The 19,202-nt window shown below is 43.9% G+C and overlaps 1 protein-coding gene across 1 annotated transcript in view; it reads right to left on the bottom strand.

Annotated features, from left to right (window-relative positions):
• The window catches only part of LOC124779529 (formin-like protein 14), a 189,695-nt gene that overhangs the window by 35,220 nt on the left and 135,273 nt on the right, over window positions 1-19,202 (bottom strand). The window contains exon 4 of the mRNA XM_047253717.1: window positions 9,928-9,982. Coding sequence (XP_047109673.1) covers window positions 9,928-9,982 — 55 coding nt within the window. The remainder of the gene's footprint in view (window positions 1-9,927; window positions 9,983-19,202) is intronic.

Genomic DNA, 19,202 nt, shown 5'->3' with positions numbered 1-19,202 from the left:
CAGCCCTTGCGAGGCAAACGGAGGAGCTACTTGATAGGGAAGTAGAGCTCCGGTCTAGTAAACTGACATACGGCCGGGAGAGCGTTGTGTTGACCACATGCCCCTCCATCTCTGCATCCAGTGACGCCTGTGGGCTGAGGATGACGCGGCGGCCGGTGGGACCGTTGGCCTGTTCGTACAGAGTTTATTAATGTTCTACACCTTCATTTTTCATGTCCCTGCCACTATAGGACTGCGAATTCTGGCGTATAACGAGGCAGTTACAAAGTAACTTTGTCGGTGCCTGAGAAACAGCGTACTGTACTCGAGTTTCGAATTCGATGATCTCTTCCACACATGGACCACCTTCTCCCTCAGTATGAAAATGCCGAACCACACACGAGCGCCGCGAAATCTGCATCAATCCGACGTCTTGGGTTCACTGCCATCGATTATCCTCCATACAGCCCCGACTTGGCCCCATACCAGTTTCATCTGTTTCCAAAACTTAATGAACACCTCCGAGGACTTCACTTTGATAGTCACGAAGCGGCGCAAGTGGAGGTGAGGCTGTGTCTCCGTCAACAAAGACAAACATTCTACAGTGACGGTATCAAAAAACTGATCTCTCGTTGGGAAAGAATGTGCTCGTAGCTGGGTGACTATGTTGAGAAATAAATACATAGACACAAAGAATAAAGATGTATATTGTTAATAACGTCTGCTTTATTTAAAAAGCTTTAAGAGTTTTCACACAAAAACTTCGGAGGAATTACTTTTCAGCACGCCCTCGTAAGTGTGTTATTAGACAGCAGTTTCTGCGATATTATGAATAATACAAGGAAACGCGGTACCAAGTTTACAAATGTTTCGGTCGCAGGTTCGAATCCTGCCTCGGGCATGGTTGTGTGTGATGTCCTTAGGTTAGTTAGGTTTAAGTAGTTCTAAGTTCTAGGGGACTGATGCCTCAGATGTTAAGTCCCGCCGGCCGGAGTGGCCGAGCGGTTCTAGGCGCTACAGTCTGGAACCGCGCGATCGCTATGGTCGCAGGTTCGGATCCTGTCTCGGGCATGGATGTGTGTGATGTCCTTAGGTTATGTTAGGTTTAAGTAGTTCTAAGTTCTAGGGGACTGATGACCTCAGAAGTTAAGTCCCATAGTGCTCACAGCCATTTGTTAAGTCCCATAGTGCTCAGAGCCATTTTTACAAATTCTTCCCATCTTCACTCGCACAGAATTAGTCCTCAAGACTACCAGAGACGATTAAAAAACTTTTTTCTGTGTGGTTTAGTGATTGAAAGGTACCATAATAAACGAGTTGCCACGTGCGAACCTGATGACATAGTGTCAAAAAAGACACATTACATCATACTTTTCCGAAATAAAACGTTAGAATGTAAGTGATCAGTAGGTGAGTGATACGTGTTATACTGTGAGTAAATGCTAGGGTAGTTTGTCACACACATTACCGTTCAAAGTTAATCTGCTATGATGTGCAGGGTATTGTATAAATGTGTACCATGTGGCAATGCCCCACTTGTACACGTAGCAGATGTACGCTATTATTGCCTCTCGAGAGTAAACACTACGGTGCGGAGACTCTGACCAGATCTTGTCCGGTAAAACGTGGTTTTGGGGACTGAGGGATGGGAGTGAGGTAGCGAAGCACTTGTTTACTTTTCTTCGGATCCAACACGTTCACTCGGTCGGTCGCCGCTCAGGTATGGAACGGGACGATACGCGTGAAATGTTGCAGACAGTCGGCGCGTCGTAAGTCAAAACTATTTGCGCGTCCTTTCGACTTCCGTGTGAACTGGGCCTTTCTCAACGCGGCGCATGTTCCCACTGAGCTGCCGATTTCTCGGAAAGGGCATTCCGCCCTCCTAGGGGCGCGGCGTGAAACTTAACTCGAGCTGACGCTGTGAAACTTGCAGGAGTCCTTCCGGGAAGTGTTGGGCCCAACGCGTCAAAGACAGCCGCCACAGGCGCACTACATCGCCCCTGGCAGAGGGCAGACGGTCACACGCCGCCGCTGGAAGACCAGTCTCACTGATAGCGCTGCCCTTTCGTGAACGCGTCTGCTGCCTCAGCAACGGAGGCTATTCCTGTATCCATTCGCTCGGCCTACTCTGCGAAATCCATCTCAAGCTACGTTTTCCCATCTGCAGGTGGTCGCTCATGTCGGCATCAATGATGTGTGTCGCTATGGATCGAAGGAAATCCTCTCTGGCTTCCGGCGGCTATCTGATTTGGTGAAGACTGCCAGTCTCGCTAGCGGGATGAAAGCAGAGCTCACCATCTGCAGCATCGTCGACAGGACTGACTGCGGACCTTTGGTACAGAGCCGAGTGGACGGTCTGAATCAGAGGCTGAGACGGTTCTGCGACCGTGTGGGCTGCAGATTCCTCGACTTGCGCCATAGGGTGGTGGGGTTTCGGGTTCCGCTGGATAGGTCAGGAGTCCACTACACGCAACAAGCGGCTACACGGGTAGCAGGGGTTGTGTGGCGTGGGCTGGGCCGTTTTTTAGGTTAGATGGCCTTGGGCAAGTACAGAAAGGGCAACAGCCTCAACGGGTGCGGGGCAAAGTCAGGACATGCGGGGACCAAGCAGCAATCGGTATTGTAATTGTCAACTGTCGAAGCTGCGTTGGTAAAGTACCGGAACTTCAAGCACTGATAGAAATCACCGAAGCTGAAATCGTTATAGGTACAGGAAGCTGGCTGAAGCCAGAGATAAATTCTGCCGAAATTTTTGCAAAGGTACAGACGGCGTTCAGAAAAGATAGATTGCATGCAACCGGTGGTGGAGTGTTCGTCGCTGTTCGTAGTAGTTTATCCTGTAGTGAAGTAGAAGTGGATAGTTCCTGTGAATTATTATGGGTGGAGGTTACACTAAACAACCGAACTAGGTTAATAATTGGCTCCTTTTACCGACCTCCCGACTCAGCAGCATTAGTGGCAGAACAACTGAGAGAAAATTTGGAATACATTTCACATAAATTTTCTCAGCATGTTATAGTCTTAGGTGGAGATTTCAATTTACCAGATATAGACTGGGACACTCAGATGTTTAGGACGGGTGGTAGGGACAGAGCATCGAGTGACATTATACTGAGTGCACTATCCGAAAATTACCTCGAGCAATTAAACAGAGAACCGACTCGTGGAGATAACATCTTGGACCTACTGATAACAAACAGACCCGAACTTTTCGACTCTGTATGTACAGAACAGGGAATCAGTGATCATAAGGCCGTTGCAGCATCCCTGAATATGGAAGTTAATAGGAATATAAAAAAAGGGAGGAAGGTTTATCTGTTTAGCAAGAGTAATAGAAGGCAGATTTCAGACTACCTAACAGCTCAAAACGAAAATTTCTGTTCCGACACTGACAATGTTGAGTGTTTATGGAAAAAGTTCAAGGCAATCGTAAAATGCGTTTTAGACAGATACGTGTCGAGTAAAACTGTGAGGGACGGGAAAAACCCACCGTGGTACAACAACAAAGTTAGGAAACTACTGCGAAAGCAAAGAGAGCTCCACTCCAAGTTTAAACGCAGCCAAAACCTCTCAGGCAAACAGAAGCTACACGATGTCAAAGTTAGCGTAAGGAGGGCTATGCGTGAAGCGTTCATTGAATTCGAAAGTAAAATTCTATGTACCGACTTGACAGAAAATCCTAGGAAGTTCTGGTCTTACGTTAAATCAGTAAGTGGCTCGAAACAGCATATCCAGACACTACGGGATGATGATGGCATTGAAACAGAGGATGACACGCGTAAAGCTGAAATACTAAACACCTTTTTCCAAAGCTGTTTCACAGGGGAAGACCGCACTGCAGTTCCTTCTCTAAATCCTCGCACAAACGAAAAAATGGCTGACATCGAAATAAGTGTCCAAGGAATAGAAAAGCAACTGGAATCACTCAATAGAGGAAAGTCCACTGGACCTGATGGGATACCAATTCGATTCTACACAGAGTACGCGAAAGATCTTGCCCCCCTTCTAACAGCCGTGTACCGCAAGTCTCTAGAGGAACGGAGGGTTCCAAATGATTGGAAAAGAGCACAGGTAGTCCCAGTCTTCAAGAAGGGTCATCGAGCAGTTGCGCAAAACTATAGACCTATATCTCTGACGTCGATCTCTTGTAGAATTTTAGAACATGTTTTTTGCTCGCGTATCATGTCATTTCTGGAAACCCAGAATCTACTATGTAGGAATCAACATGGATTCCGGAAACAGCGATCGTGTGAGACCCAACTCGCTTTATTTGTTCATGAGACCCAGAAAATATTAGATACAGGCTCCCAGGTAGATGCTATTTTTCTTGACTTCCGGAAGGCGTTCGATACAGTTCCGCACTGTCGCCTGATAAACAAAGTAAGAGCCTACGGAATATCAGACCAGCTGTGTGGCTGGGTTGAAGAGTTTTTAGCAAACAGAACACAGCATGTTGTTCTCAACGGAGAGACGTCTACAGACGTTAAAGTAACCTCTGGCGTGCCACAGGGGAGTGTTATGGGACCATTGCTTTTCACAATATATATAAATGACCTAGTAGATAGTGTCGGAAGTTCCATGCGGCTTTTCGCGGATGATGCTGTAGTATACAGAGAAGTTGCAGCATTAGAAAATTGTAGCGAAATGCAGGAAGATCTGCAGCGGATAGGCACTTGGTGCAGGGAGTGGCAACTGACCCTTAACATAGACAAATGTAATGTATTGCGAATACATAGAAAGAAGGATCCTTTATTGTATGATTATATGATAGCGGAACAAACGCTGGTAGCAGTTACTTCTGTAAAATATCTGGGAGTATGCGTGCGGAACGATTGGAAGTGGAATGATCATATAAAATTAATTGTTGGTAAGGCGGGTACCAGGTTGAGATTCATTGGGAGAGTGCTTAGAAAATGTAGTCCATCAACAAAGGAGGTGGCTTACAAAACACTCGTTCGACCTATACTTGAGTATTGCTCATCAGTGTGGGATCCGTACCAGATCGGTCTGACGGAGGAGATAGAGAAGATCCAAAGAAGAGCGACACGTTTCGTCACAGGGTTATTTGGTAACCGTGATAGCGTTACGGAGATGTTTAATAAACTCAAGTGGCAGACTCTGCAAGAGAGGCGCTCTGCATCGCGGTGTAGCTTGCTCGCCAGCTTTCGAGAGGGTGCGTTTCTGGATGAGGTATCGAATATATTGCTTCCCCCTACTTATACCTCCCGAGGAGATCACGAATGTAAAATTAGAGAGATTAGAGCGCGCACGGAGGCTTTCAGACAGTCGTTCTTCCCGCGAACCATATGCGACTGGAACAGGAAAGGGAGGTAATGACAGTGGCACGTAAAGTGCCCTCCGCCACACACCGTTGGGTGGCTTGCGGAGTATCAATGTAGATGTAGATGTAGAACGTGCTGCCTGAAAAGCTTACAAGGGGAGGCCGCCAATTGTGAAATTCAGATTCGATTCATACTGCTCATAATAAAAGCTCATGGCCAGAGGTGTAATGTGGCAAAGCACCAAGATGCACTTCTCAGCCGTTGTCGAGAAAATCGACAGTTAAAAGAAACCGTTGCGGTGAAATACTCTCTACGATTAATAGTTTTCCACAGCGTCGTGGCGCAGCGGTAAGCGCTCTGGTTTGTAATCCGAAGGTCGCCGGATCGAATCTCGCAGTATGCGACTTTTTTTTTTTAGTATTTGTTTTTTGTAATTCAAATGTGTGTATATATGATTCCCGGCAATCTGTTGCAACAATTGTGCATATAATAAGTTGTTGAAAGTCGTTTGTCGTGGAAAAACTGGCGACTTCGAACATCATTATGTTTTCCGCAAACAAAGTTGTATTTCACAAATTTTATTAATTGCCTTTATAATGTTAACCACATATACTTAACGGAAGACGTAGAAACGATATTCCGAAACGAATACGTATAGCGTAAGTCAAACGTTCGAGTTAGAATAGAGACCCCACGAACACAAATTCGCTGTGGCAGGTATGAAATACAGGGTGATTCAAAAAGAATACCACAACTTTAGGAATTTAAAACTCTACAACGACAAAAGGCAGAGCTAAGCACTATCTGTCGGCGAATTAAGGGAGCTATAAAGTTTCATTTAGTTGTACATTTGTTCGCTTGAGGCGCTGTTGACTAGGCGTCAGCGTCAGTTGATGCTAAGATGGTGACCGCTCAACAGAAAGCTTTTTGTGTTATTGAGTACGGCAGAAGTGAATCGACGACAGTTGTTCAGCGTGCATTTCGAACGAAGTATGGTGTTAAACCTCCTGATAGGTGGTGTATTAACCGTTGGTATAAACAGTTTACAGAGAATGGGTGTTTGTGCAAAGGGAAAAGTTCTGGACTTTATCACTGGCCTCCAAGAAGCCCTGATCTTACCCCCTGCGATTTTTTCTTATGGGGGTATGTTAAGGATATGGTGTTTCGGCCACCTCTCCCAGCCACCATTGATGATTTGAAACGAGAAATAACAGCAGCTATCCAAACTGTTACACCTGATATGCTACAGAGAGTGTGGAACGAGTTGGAGTATCGGGTTGATATTGCTCGAGTGTCTGGAGGGGGCCATATTGAACATCTCTGAACTTGTTTTTGAGTGAAAAAAAACCTTTTTAAATACTCTTTGTAATGATGTATAACAGAAGGTTATATTATGTTTCTTTCATTAAATACACATTTTTAAAGTTGTGGTATTCTTTTTGAATCCCCCTGTATAAACTCCGTTACTCGCTCGTTACACTTGAAGGACAGATATTGAGCGGGCCGAAACGAGCCGCCGCATAACAGCGTAGTTGCCTGCTAACTTTGAAAGAAGGTAGATACGGTCCCTAGCGCAACTTATAACATCGTCGAAAATCAGTGCGGACGGGAGAGCTTTGGTACACCCTGTTAAAAAAACGGAAAAATGGAGGCGGTACAATTGGAGAGCGATCCGCCTTCACCAACATGCATAAGCAATTCATTAATAGTTTATATATATATATATATATATATATATATATATATATTTGAATTACAAAAAACTAATAATAAAAAAAATTGCATGGCGTGAGATTCGATCAGGCGACCTTCGGATTACGAACCCGAGCGCTTACCGCTGCGCTACGACGCTGTAGAAATCTATTAATCGTAGAGAGTATTTCACCGCAACGGTTTCTTTTAACTGTCGATTTTCTCGACAGCGGCTGAGAAGTGCATCTTGGTGCTTTGCCACGTTACACCTGTGGCCATGAGCTTTTATTATGCGCAGTATGAGTCGAATCTGAATTTGACAATTGGGGGCCTCCCCTTGTAAGTAGAGCGCGTGTTCCCTCGCACAATGCAAACATACCAGACCGTTTCCTTGTGGTGCGGCCCTACCTGCGGGACACGCTTGCGTGCTTCGTGAGGAGTCTGTCGCGTCGCAGCGTTTTACTCCGTTGGAGGAATACGGGAACTCGGAACTGAGCAGCAGTGGTTACTGGGCGACAGCTGCAGTATTTGGCGCGCACAGGCAAGAAGTTCTAATTACTGAAACATTCATCAGAAATGGTTCGCCGCTTCTCTGCTTCAGGGGATGGGCAGCTTATCGAGTCGATATTCGAAGAGCACGTTTTGTGAAATATGGCTTACACCGAGATGAAAAAAGAAATGCAAAAGCTGTTAATTTTGCCAGAAATCGCAAGAAAAATAAATGAAACATGTCAGGAGAAATCTCTTTGATTATGTCCAATGTAATACATTTGTAAATATATTTCTACTGGGCAATTAACTAAAGTTATAATGAGTTGTATGTTGTTGCTGTCATCAGTACTGTGAACGCCGCTTAAAATTCGGCACATTGAAGTAATCTGTGAATACGTTTCTCACAGCGAATCCCTCAGTTTTCGCGTAACCGCCGACACGTAGTAAGTTATTGTTGGGGACTTCATTAACTTCGATATGTTTGCGTTGTGAGGCAGTGGGAACCGGCATTTCTCCGCTTCATAGAGCAACTGTTTTGTTCTTCTTCACGATGTAAGAACATTTGTGTGACTGCTTTGCGCTTCCGGAGTACGCTTCTCAATAATATACAGTCTTCCTCCTCTTAACTAACTTCCATGTGCTTTCGGAGTGCCAAAATTAACACGTTTTTAGATCTATCACTACGCTACATATTTTACCTATACTGCTCCGGTAATACTGTCGCGCCGCACTGCATCGCGTCTGTAGTGACAAATGGCCAATGAGCCACATAATACTGCTCTCGTCTAGGGGGAACTGTAGCACCCACCGATTTCCAACAAACTGTAAAAATAAATTCAAACCTTTACGACACTTTTTCTCGTTTTGATCCCCCGCAAAAAATGTAAAGCGGAAAAGTTTGTCGCTTGCTACATTTCGGTTGCTGGTTTGCTAAAAATTACGCGTTATACGTGACATTTCAATTTATTACTTCACAGTTACTGATTCTATTAGCCATGAAGTTTGTACACGTAGTCGAATTGTACTACTGAAGCCAACTATGAAATCGTGTTGTTATACGAGACATAGGTTAGGAGATACGGCGTGATAACTATTGAGTAGCGCGAAAAATCAACTTTTCTTCAAATCCTAAATATTTCTCTATTTCAAAAGCACAACATTTTCATTGAATTAAAAAAAGGCGTCAGAAGGTCTTTCTAGTATCACGTACTGTTGTCAAATTACAAAAAAACACCACTTTCGCTTTTTAAGCTCTGACGCTCAGCGCTTCTTGCCTAGGAAAACATTTCACGCAGCATCCTGCGCCTCGCATCGGACATCGAAAGACGCAAACGTGTTCCGCAGAACACTGCGATAAATTTCCTCGCCTAGGAAAATGTAGCTTTACTGATCCGTGATACTCTGCAAGACACACTCTAAAGAATCAGGCGCGGGTCCTAGGGAGGACGCGGAATAACGTGGATAAACGTGGGTGTCACGAACACCTCCCCCTTCAATATATAGCATATGAGTTTCCACGTTCCTCACTTGACTTTTGGAGAATGAAGTAGCATGAAAACTAAGTCTGTTGAAAAGAGCAAGGAATTCTGTAAATTGCAAGCTACGTTTCACAAAGGATATATCTTTCAGTTGCTTACGATGATGGCCTGTCTAAGCACATGAGCTTAAAACCTGACTGCTGACTTTCCATCTAAGTAACGGCACACATGCTGAGCGTACCTGCTATAGACCTGACACAGTTCTTTAAGCCCACAAGTAAAACCGACAAATCATTGGAAGTTGAGTAAAGGCTTCCCCACACTATCAAATAATTTTATCAAAAAAAGTATCTAAATAGCCCGCCACTCATTCTTGTGATAGGAAATAATATGTTATTTTGCTATGACTTTTCGTACGATCACTCCATCTTTCCGCCCTTTCCCATTTTTTTGTTTCTCTTTATCTCTCGTCAAAAAAAAAAACTGTGTATTAGATGAAGCATTCATCTCTTTTATTGATATTGAACTGATATAACTTGTTTCTAAAGCCGGCCGCGGTGGTCTAGTGGTTCTAGGCGCGCAGTCCGGAACCGCGGGACTGCTACGGTCGCAGGTTCGAATCCTGCCTCGGGCATGGATGTGTGTGATGTCCTTAGGTTAGTTAGGTTTAAGTAGTTGTAGGTTCTAGGGGACTGATGACCACAGAAGTTCAGTCCCATAGTGCTCAGAGCCATTTGAACCATTTTTGTTTCTAAATTGTACAATTTCAACTTCACATATCCTTCTGCAAGTCCACACAACGGAAACAAGGCGATCTGAAGAAGAAATTGTATTATTTCGAAGGCAATAATGTGAGCTGAATCGTACCAATAAAACAGATGAGTGGATTAAACAGCAACAATGAATTAATGAAATACACTTGAACTCCTTTATGTTTCTATCAAAGGAGATGAATCACATCAAAATAGAAGTAATAACAGTTTACTGAAATAAATTATACATACCCTCATCTGGCTGATCTTCATTGGACGGCTAAGTTTAGCCTTCCTTCGGTTCATTCTGAAAAACACAAACACGACACGTAAATAGAAGCAACAGTGTGGAAAGTACTAATATATGATCGTTAGGGTAAGTATGACATGAAGTGTTGACCTCAAGTGTCAGGCTGTCACATTTACAGGCTTACATAAATTTTGTAACATTCTTATTTCATTTATCTGATCGTTATAAAATTCAATTTATTATACTGATTCATACTGCACATTAATTATATTTCAATTCCATCGGGTGCAAAAACACCGCTGCCTTGATTCCCCTGCTAATAATCGATACTTAAACATAAATCATAACCAATTCTCAGTTTGTAATTCTAGAATAATTTTTACGTCCAATGAAACTAGCTTTTCGTTTGTATTTGTGTTAAGAACTTAACGTACTTGTTAGGAACATTTTCCAACCAATAACTTTCACCATACATGTAATTTTGTAAATCGCATTGTTTTGGACATATGAATGACAACAATCTGATGCACTGGTTTTTGTTAGTTTGCATTGTCCACTATTGTACTGTGTCGTCTGTATAGCTACTTTTCACGTGGCATGTTGCCAATGAAAATCTAGAAACTATTACATTTTAACAATACGCAGTGCCGGAAAAAAATGGAGCACCAGTGGCATACTAAGGGGTTCTAGTATTAGTGATTCATTTGTCACACTCATCGATGATCAGAAAGCATTTAGGAGGGCTGTCCGTGCGCCCTCTGTTTTCACTCTGCAGGCAGCAACTGCGCTGACGAGAACCTATTCCTGTTGAACAACTTCAGCCATTTGAATGAAGTCGCATTGTGAGCCTGCGGAAAGCTGGATGACGTCTCCACGGATTGTTGTAGATTCTGGCCATAACGTATCGGTGACGTGTCGCTGGTTTCGGCAGTGGTCTGTTCTGGATAGTACAACGATAAAAGCATCCCAGATTTAAAAGAATGCAAAATCACCAGGACTCACGAAGTTTTACAGAAGCTCGAAATGTAATGCAGACATCGTTTCAAGATGCTTTTAATAAGTTACACGAGACTCTCTTTCGAAAACTAAAAGAAAATCCTAAGAGGTTCTGGTCGTATGTAAAATAAACCAGCGGGAAGACACATTCAGTGTCTTCACTGCGCGATAGCGATAGTACTGTTACCGATGACAGTGTCACAAAAGTGGGGTTACTAAATGTGGTTTTCCGAAATCTCTTCACCAAAGAAGACGAAGTAAACTCCCCAGAATTCGAATCAAGAACAGCTGCCAATCGGAGTAACTTACAAGTACGGCGTGACTCAAAAATTTTTAACATTTGAAACTACATTAATTCACGGAATAAAGTAGGTAGATAGGTGAACCTTGACACACGTGCCTGGAATGGAATGAGGCTTTATTGAAACCAAAAACGAGTACAAAAGCCGGCCAAAAGATGGCGCTGCACTGCAATACGAAGTGCCGCTGCATGAGTACACCTACAACTGCAGAATTTGGGCTACCGGAAATCATAGAACTATCGTGGAAACTCTTTTGCATGACGAGAAAGCGACGGTGTGTTGTGGATTTACCATACCTATCGTAATCGGACCCTTTTTCTTCGAGGAAATGTAAGGCGCTGATTTTCAAACTGTCGCCGGGGAAGGGTGCGAAGTACGTCTATATGTTACAGAATCCTTAGGCTGGCTGATAAACAACTGCTGGACTTACTTTCATGCAGGACAGCGCTCCACCTCACAATGCCGTAGTTGTGAATGATCTCTTGCGAACATATTTTGGTGAGGATCGAGTGCTAAGTCGCCACTTCCGTCACGTCTGGCCTCCCTGGTCTCGAGACCTCAATCTGTGTAATTGTTGGTTGTGGGGTTACCTGAAGTCGCAAGTCTACCGTGGTCGTTCGACCTCATTAGGGATACTAAAAGACAATATTCGAAGGCCGTTTCCCATTATACCTACTGAGTTGCTGTCTAGTGTTGCTCCTAACTTTGTCCCTCGACTACAGGTATTGTTGATGAATGAAGGCTGGTATGATGAGCATTTGCTATAAAGAACATCGTCTTTGCTAAAAATCAATTGCTTTTGTATCATATGAAGCGCGATTTGTTGGTAATTTTCTGCAATTTTTTTGGTCTCAATAAAATCCCATGTCATTTCAAGCAAGCGTTCATTTTTTACCTCCTACCCATTTAAAAAATTAAGGTTACCATAGGAAGTTGAATGAGGCATCGACCCGCACACCTGTCTGTGATCGAGGTCTCAATCGTGGCCATGGTCCAAGTCCATTGGTACTGTCACTGAGCCTCTATCCACTTCGCCTGACTGCTGTCTGGCAGCCAAACTCCACCAGTACTGCCAGATACGGTCACCAGAGTCCACACACAGTCGAGGCTCATTCACAGCCCAACTGGTCTGCCAACCAGCTCGCTAACCACAGCTCCGACCATCCAACCACTTGGCTGTGCTGATGGTGTGCGGGCTGGCAGACAGCAGTCGAGCAAAGCAGTTAGAGGCTCAGCGGTAGAACTGACGGAGCTGGACCACAGACCCAACAGTGAGCCCATAGCCCACACATAGGCAGTCGAGTTGAGTCTGATCCGCTCGGCGAGCGCGTCGGCGCATTAGGAATGGAAAAAAACGGACTTGAAGAGGCTCTGTGGAGCCGAGTGGTTGTTGGTGGTTGGCAATACGAGGGAGCAGTCCCAAAGGCTAGCAGTACTGTGCTGACTGGTGTTGCCTTGGTGCCCGGAGGTCTGTTCCTTAAGCCGCCCACTCTCAGGCCGACTCGCCTGACTGTGATTGGACACACAGCGACTGCGTGGCAGGCCGTATCTGTTCCCAGTCGTGTGGCAGCTTTCACCACTCCAAAACAGAAGAGTAAAGGGCGGAGCATGGTGTGACAGGTAGCGGTCGGCGTCAGGAGGCAGCGGTGCGGCGGTGGAGCCGACGCACCCCTTCCAAGGACCCGACCGCTGTAAAATCGCCCACACAAGGGCGAACGCGTCGGGGCAGACCCGGTCGGCAGGGGAGGTTGGCGGACTGGTCGGCTCTCTACTCCTAGAGAGTGTGGACTGAGGCGGCGATTTGGACAAAGTGCGATTCTTGCACACAGGGAATCCCAAGAGCCAGTGCGAGTTGTTTTTAAGTCTGCACGCTATACGGCAGTCTGCGTGCTGTCAGGAAATAGAACAGGCAGTAATGCTACGTAGCATATATGGGCAGAACAAAGGTGTGCATGGTCTTGCACCGTCTTAGCTTATATTGTTTGTCGTTGGTAACGCCTAGTTATGAGTCCCGTGGCTGACATTTTTTAGTGCAGTCCGAAGAAAATTTGTACTACGGTTTTATTAGGAACTTACATCTGGAAAATACAAGTGTTTTGGGTTAAATTAATCAAATATTTGTTGTTATATTATTAATTTTCATTTCATAGTTCAATTGTGGGACTTTGAGAACGAAAAACTAGAGCCCAACTATTCTATGCATTTTGTGGTCAGGGTTCTATGTGTAATTTATTCTGCTGTTTTTCCCGGTGTCGTCGATATTGGCTTTTCCCTCATAACATTACGTTTTGTTCTTTGTGGAAAAATGAAGAGAACATTAATTACTGTACGGAAATTATACACACATGTATTCATTGTCACTCAGAAGTTTTTCACTATTGATTGTCTCTTCGTTAACAGAGTTCTAATTTCTGTTATTCACTGTGTATTTATTGGAGAAATTTTTTCTATTCCTTTAATCATAGCCGTTGCTTTCTCCCGCTAAAAGTTGCTCTATTGATTATGAACTCATTTAATAGGTTGTCTGTAATGTTCTGTGTTTATTTTATATATTTGTAAAAGATTTACTTGTTTAGAATTATATGTGTTATTTATGTTATTAATAAACACTGCATTTTGATAAAAGTCCAGTCAGTTTTACTCTTCAACGCGTGTTGCTCCAAATTCGGCCGTACCACAACTGAAATATATTGCATGACGACAGTTTCAGAGCGGCGCAGAGTTTCTGTCAGAAAATCGATCGGTTAAAAAAAAATATTGTCTTATTCTTGTGTCACTGACTCTTCAAATATTTTGAACCTGTCCATTTGTGTTCCCATCTTCCCAGCTACACACCCATTACGCGAAACGTGGTCAATAACTGTGCCAAATAAACCAATTTGTCGCTGCTTTACAACTTCTCCAGTCTACCCAAACATGCCAAATTGATTACGCCAGGATGTGTTGGATAAAGTTCCCTCGAACTGTTAAATTTGGTGGAAATAGTTTTCTATATTCACCACTCTCCATACTCTTTCTTGTGCATCTAGGCTCCGCGCTTTATCTGTCACATTCTGTTCCATATTTTGCTATGAGATACGCTTAGTCTCGGAACTGTTTTCCACACCCGGACTTGAATGTACGGCATTAGTAAACTTCTATTCTTAAAGATAGCTTTCTTTTCCTTTGATATTAGCTCCTATAATGTTGTATTGCTTTGGAAATAGCACAATTCTTTAATTTTCTCTGTCTGTCTTTCTTTCTTTTGTATCGATGTCAGCCAGATTCTAATTTAATGAGCTCCAATCAACAGCTCTTCTATTATTTTATTACTCTTCGTCATAAAAAGTTTGTATTCTGGGAGGAACATCGGCAACTATTTCTTTTATACTTTTTGTCCTGAATGCATATTTACTATTTAACATAACAGCATCCGAGAATGGCGGATGAGCCTAAGAGCAAATTCCGTGTATGAAAAGTGTTAATTCTCATGTCTTGAGTTTATGAACTTGACTGGAAATATTACAGATTTCATTTGTTACGCTAAGCAGCCTTCTTCGAAGGTTCTTAAGAAACCGTAGAGCACAAAAATACAAGGAAGTACATCTCTTTCAAATACGGTTACGGCATTTACTTCGGGTTAGTACGGTTTATAGGTGCTTGAAGATTCATCGACCAAACCCCGCAAGCAAATTCAAGAAGATCTATTTCTAGAGTAGTCGCTAACTTACCCAATTCAGTTCACGTGACCCGCTGACCGGCTTCGCTCTCAAGCTACCAACTTATCAAGCCATTTCATCTGCCCTGCTGGTATTCTAAGAAAACCCCCGGCCTGAACTCTCACCTCATCTGCAACCCAAGTAGCCTCGGAATGCTGCGCGAACAAAGCGAAAACTTTAGTTCTCTTTGTCATTCTGAGTTGACGTGACCTCCTCTGCCCCTTTGCAATGGATGTCACTGACGCCTTTAATCGTCGTGCTCGTGACATCTGCAAGCTTCCTTTGTGTATGTACAGGTGTCTTTGCAACCATACATTTAAGATGCTCTCTTTCTTGCTTTATTTATTTCCTCTTGTTACCCAATATTTAGAATAACAGAACAACTTCAGTTTTCAAAAACTTTAGTTTTGTTATGAACCAAGCAAGGTGGCGCAATGGTAAGGCATTCGACTCACATTCGGGAGGGCATTGATTCAAACCCCGCCCGCCTATCCAGATTTACGCAAACGCCGAGTTGGTTCCTTTGAAAGGGCACGGACCACATCCTTCCCCAGTTAGAGTTTGGCTCCGTCTCTAATAACGTATCTTGTCGGCGACGTAAAAACAATCTTCCTTCATTCCCTTCTCACTTTTTTGTAATCTGTGATTAGAATTGTGCTCGAAGACAGATGCAAACCACTCTGGAACGGTGTAAGATTATTTTTAATTCCAAACATTTCAATAGGATCCTGTTGAATCAGTTCCGTCAATCCAAAATTGGTCTCTCATATCTTTTGAGGATGAGATGCTGTTTTAACGCAGTCGTTCTCAGACGAATCTTATCCAGAACAATTTCTGGTAAGTGAAAACTGTAGGGATAACTACCCATCACATCCCACTATTTTTTAAAAGAAAATATGCGAATCGGCACACGGGGCCATGCTACAGAAATAAAAAAGATATAATATACGTGTCGAATAAATTTCTTTTATTTCTATGATCACAAAACTTTTTGGTCCTTAGAATACCGGTTGCGGCCAGCGATGACCACCTTCAGATCTGCAGCAGAACAGCGAAAAACCGAAACAACTAGTGGCCAGTCTAGTCTTAAAAACAATAAAATATGCGAAACTACGTTTTAAAATGCAGCCGCTAGTTTTTTTTTTGTGTGTGTTCTATGTTTCGTTGCAGATGTGAAAATGTTCATCGCTGGCACAAACCTGTAGTCTACGGATTTTGTGATCACAGATACAAATAAAAGAAATTTATTCTACAGATTCTAGATCAGTGTTTTACTAGCGACTATGTCGCAGCTTGTGATATACATCTAAGAAATAAGAAGAAGAAGACAGATGCACAGCGAAGGAATTAGCCGAATGGGACGTAAATATCTAGATGTGATATACATGTACAGACAAACAAAGGATTATAATTTCAGAAAAAAATGGATGATTTATTCAAGGGAAAGAGCACACAAATTGAGGAAGTCAATGAAGTGCTGGTTCACCTATGACCCTTATGCGAGCACTTATTCGGCTTGGCACTGGGTGACAGAGATGTTGAATGTCCTCCTGAGAGATATCGTGTCAAATTCAGCCCAACTGGCGCGTTAGATCATCAAACTCCTGTGCTGGTTGGAAGGCCTTACCCGTAATGCTCCAAACGTTCTTAATTCGGGCGAGATTCGGCGACATTGCTGGCCACGGTAGGATTTGGCCGCAGCGAAGACAAACTGTAGTAACTCTCGCGGTGTGCGGGCGGCCATTGTCTAGCTTAAATGTAAACCCAGGATGGTTAGCCATGGAGGGCAACAAAACGGGACGCAGAATATCGTCGATGTACCGCTGTGCTGTAAGAGTGCCGCGTATGACAACCAAAGGGGTCGTCCTGCCACGAAAGGAAAAGCAACCCAAGACCATCACTTCTGATTGACGGGTCATATGGCGGGAGACAGTCAGGTTCGTATCCCACCAGTGTTCGAGACATCTCCAGACATGCTCATTTCGAAGCGGGACTGATCCCTCGAGGCATTTTAGCTCAGGCCAATGAGATTCGAGTTCGAAGACGTGTCTGGAGACGCCCCGAACAGCGGTGGGATATCAGCCTGAGAATCGCTCGCCATACGGTCCGACATCCAGGGTCTTGGGTGCCATTTCTTTTCATGGCAGAACCCCTTTGCTTGTCATCCACGGCACCCTTACACCTCAGCGGTACGTCGACGATATTCTGCGTCCCGGTTTGTTCCCCTTCATCCTGCAAGCCATCCTGCGCTCACATTTCAGCAAGATAACGCCCAAATGCACGCGGCTAGAGTTTCTACTGTTTTGTTTTCGTGCTTGCCAATCCCTACATTGGCCAGAACGACTGCCGGATCTCTCCTCAACTGAGAATGTTTTGAGCTCTATGGGCAATGCCCTCAAATCAGCTGGGGATTTTCACGATCTAATGCACCAATTGGACAGAATTTTGCACGATATTTCTCAGGAGGACACCCAACAACTCTATCAATCAATCCCAGGCCTAATAACTGCTCGCTTACGGGCTAGAGGTGGACTAACACGTTATGATTTGCTCAATTTGTGAAGCTCTTTCTGTTGAATAAACCATCCGGTTTTTCTGAAATTGTAAATATTTGTTTCCACTTTTTTCCCTTTGAGTGTATTTATCGTATTAACACCTTCAATTCTAATTATTTTCCCGGATGGTACTGAAGTTGTATGGAAGTGGATGTTTGGTTATTCAGACAAAAGTGAAAGCCGCTCGGGATTAGCCGAGCGGTCTTAGGCGCTGCAGTCATGGACTGTGAGGCTGGTCCCGGCGGAGGTTCGAGTCCTCCCTCGGACATGGGTGTGTGTATTTGTCCTTAGGATAATTTAGGTTCAGTAGTGTGTAAGCTTAGAGACTGATGACCTTAGCAATTAAGTACCATAATATTTCACACACATTTGAACATTTTTGAACAAAAGGGAAAAAGAAACTTTTCTACATCTACATCTATATTTATACTCCGCAAGCCACCCAACGGTGTGTGGCGGAGGGCACTTCACGTGCCACTGTCATTACCTCCCTTTCCTGTCCCAGTCGCGTATGGTTCGCGGGAAGAACGACTGTCTGAAAGCCTCCGTGCGCGCTCTTATCTCTCTATTTTACATTCGTGATCTCCTCGGGAGGTATAAGTAGGGGGAAGCAATATATTCGATACCTCATCCAGAAACGCACCCTCTCGAAACCTGGACAGCAAGCTACACCGCGATGCAGAGCGCCTCTCTTGCAGAGTCTGCCACTTGAGTTTATTAAACATCTCCGTAACGCTATCACGGTTACCAAATAACCCTGTGACGAAACGCGTCGCTCTTCTTTGGATCTTCTCTATCTCCTCCGTCAACCCCATCTGGTACGGATCCCACACTGATGAGCAATACTCAAGTATAGCTCGAACGAGTGTTTTGTAAGCCACCTCCTTTGTTGATGGACTACATTTTCTAAGGACTCTCCCAATGAATCTCAACCTGGCACCCGCCTTACCAACAATTAATTTTATATAATCATTCCACTTCAAATCGTTCTGTACGCATACTCCCAGATATTTTACAGAAGTAACTGCTACCAGTGTTTGTTCCGCTATCATATAATCATACAATAAAGGATCCTTCTTTCCATGTATTTGCAATACATTACATTTGTCTACGTTAAGGGTCAGTTGCCACCCCCTGCATCAAGTGTCTATTCGCTGCTGGTCTTCCTGCATTTCGCTGCAATTTTTTAATGCAGCAACTTCTCTTTATACTACAGCATCATCCGCGAAAAGCCGCATGCAGCTTCCGACACTATCTACTAGGTCATTTATATATATTGTGAAAGGCAATAACACTCCCCTGTGGCACGCCAGAGGTTACTTTAACGTCTGTAGACGTCTCTCCATTGAGAACAACATGCTGTGTTCTGTTTGTTAAAAACTCTTCAATCCAGCCACACAACTGGTCTGATATCCCGTAAGCTCTTACTTTGTTTATCAGGCGACAGTGCGGAACTGTATCGAACGCCTTCCGGAAGTAAAGGAAAATGGCATCTGCCTGGGAGCCTGTATCTGATATTTTCTGGGTCTGATGAACAAATAAAGCGAGTTGGGTCTCACACGACCGCTGTTTCCGGAAACCATGTTGATTCCTATAGAGTAGAATCTGGTGCAACAGAGTAATGGTGAGGATTGGGTAGAGTGAGTGTCAGTAGGTATGCAGAGATGAAGAGACTTACACAGGATAGATCTGCATCAAACCAGAGTAGAGACTGAAGACCACAACA

The sequence above is a fragment of the Schistocerca piceifrons genome, chromosome 1 (genome assembly GCF_021461385.2).
Source record: "Schistocerca piceifrons isolate TAMUIC-IGC-003096 chromosome 1, iqSchPice1.1, whole genome shotgun sequence".
Taxonomy (NCBI): domain Eukaryota; kingdom Metazoa; phylum Arthropoda; class Insecta; order Orthoptera; family Acrididae; genus Schistocerca; species Schistocerca piceifrons.
Note: the sequence above shows the minus strand (reverse complement) of the source record. Positions and strands in the feature narration are given on the sequence as shown.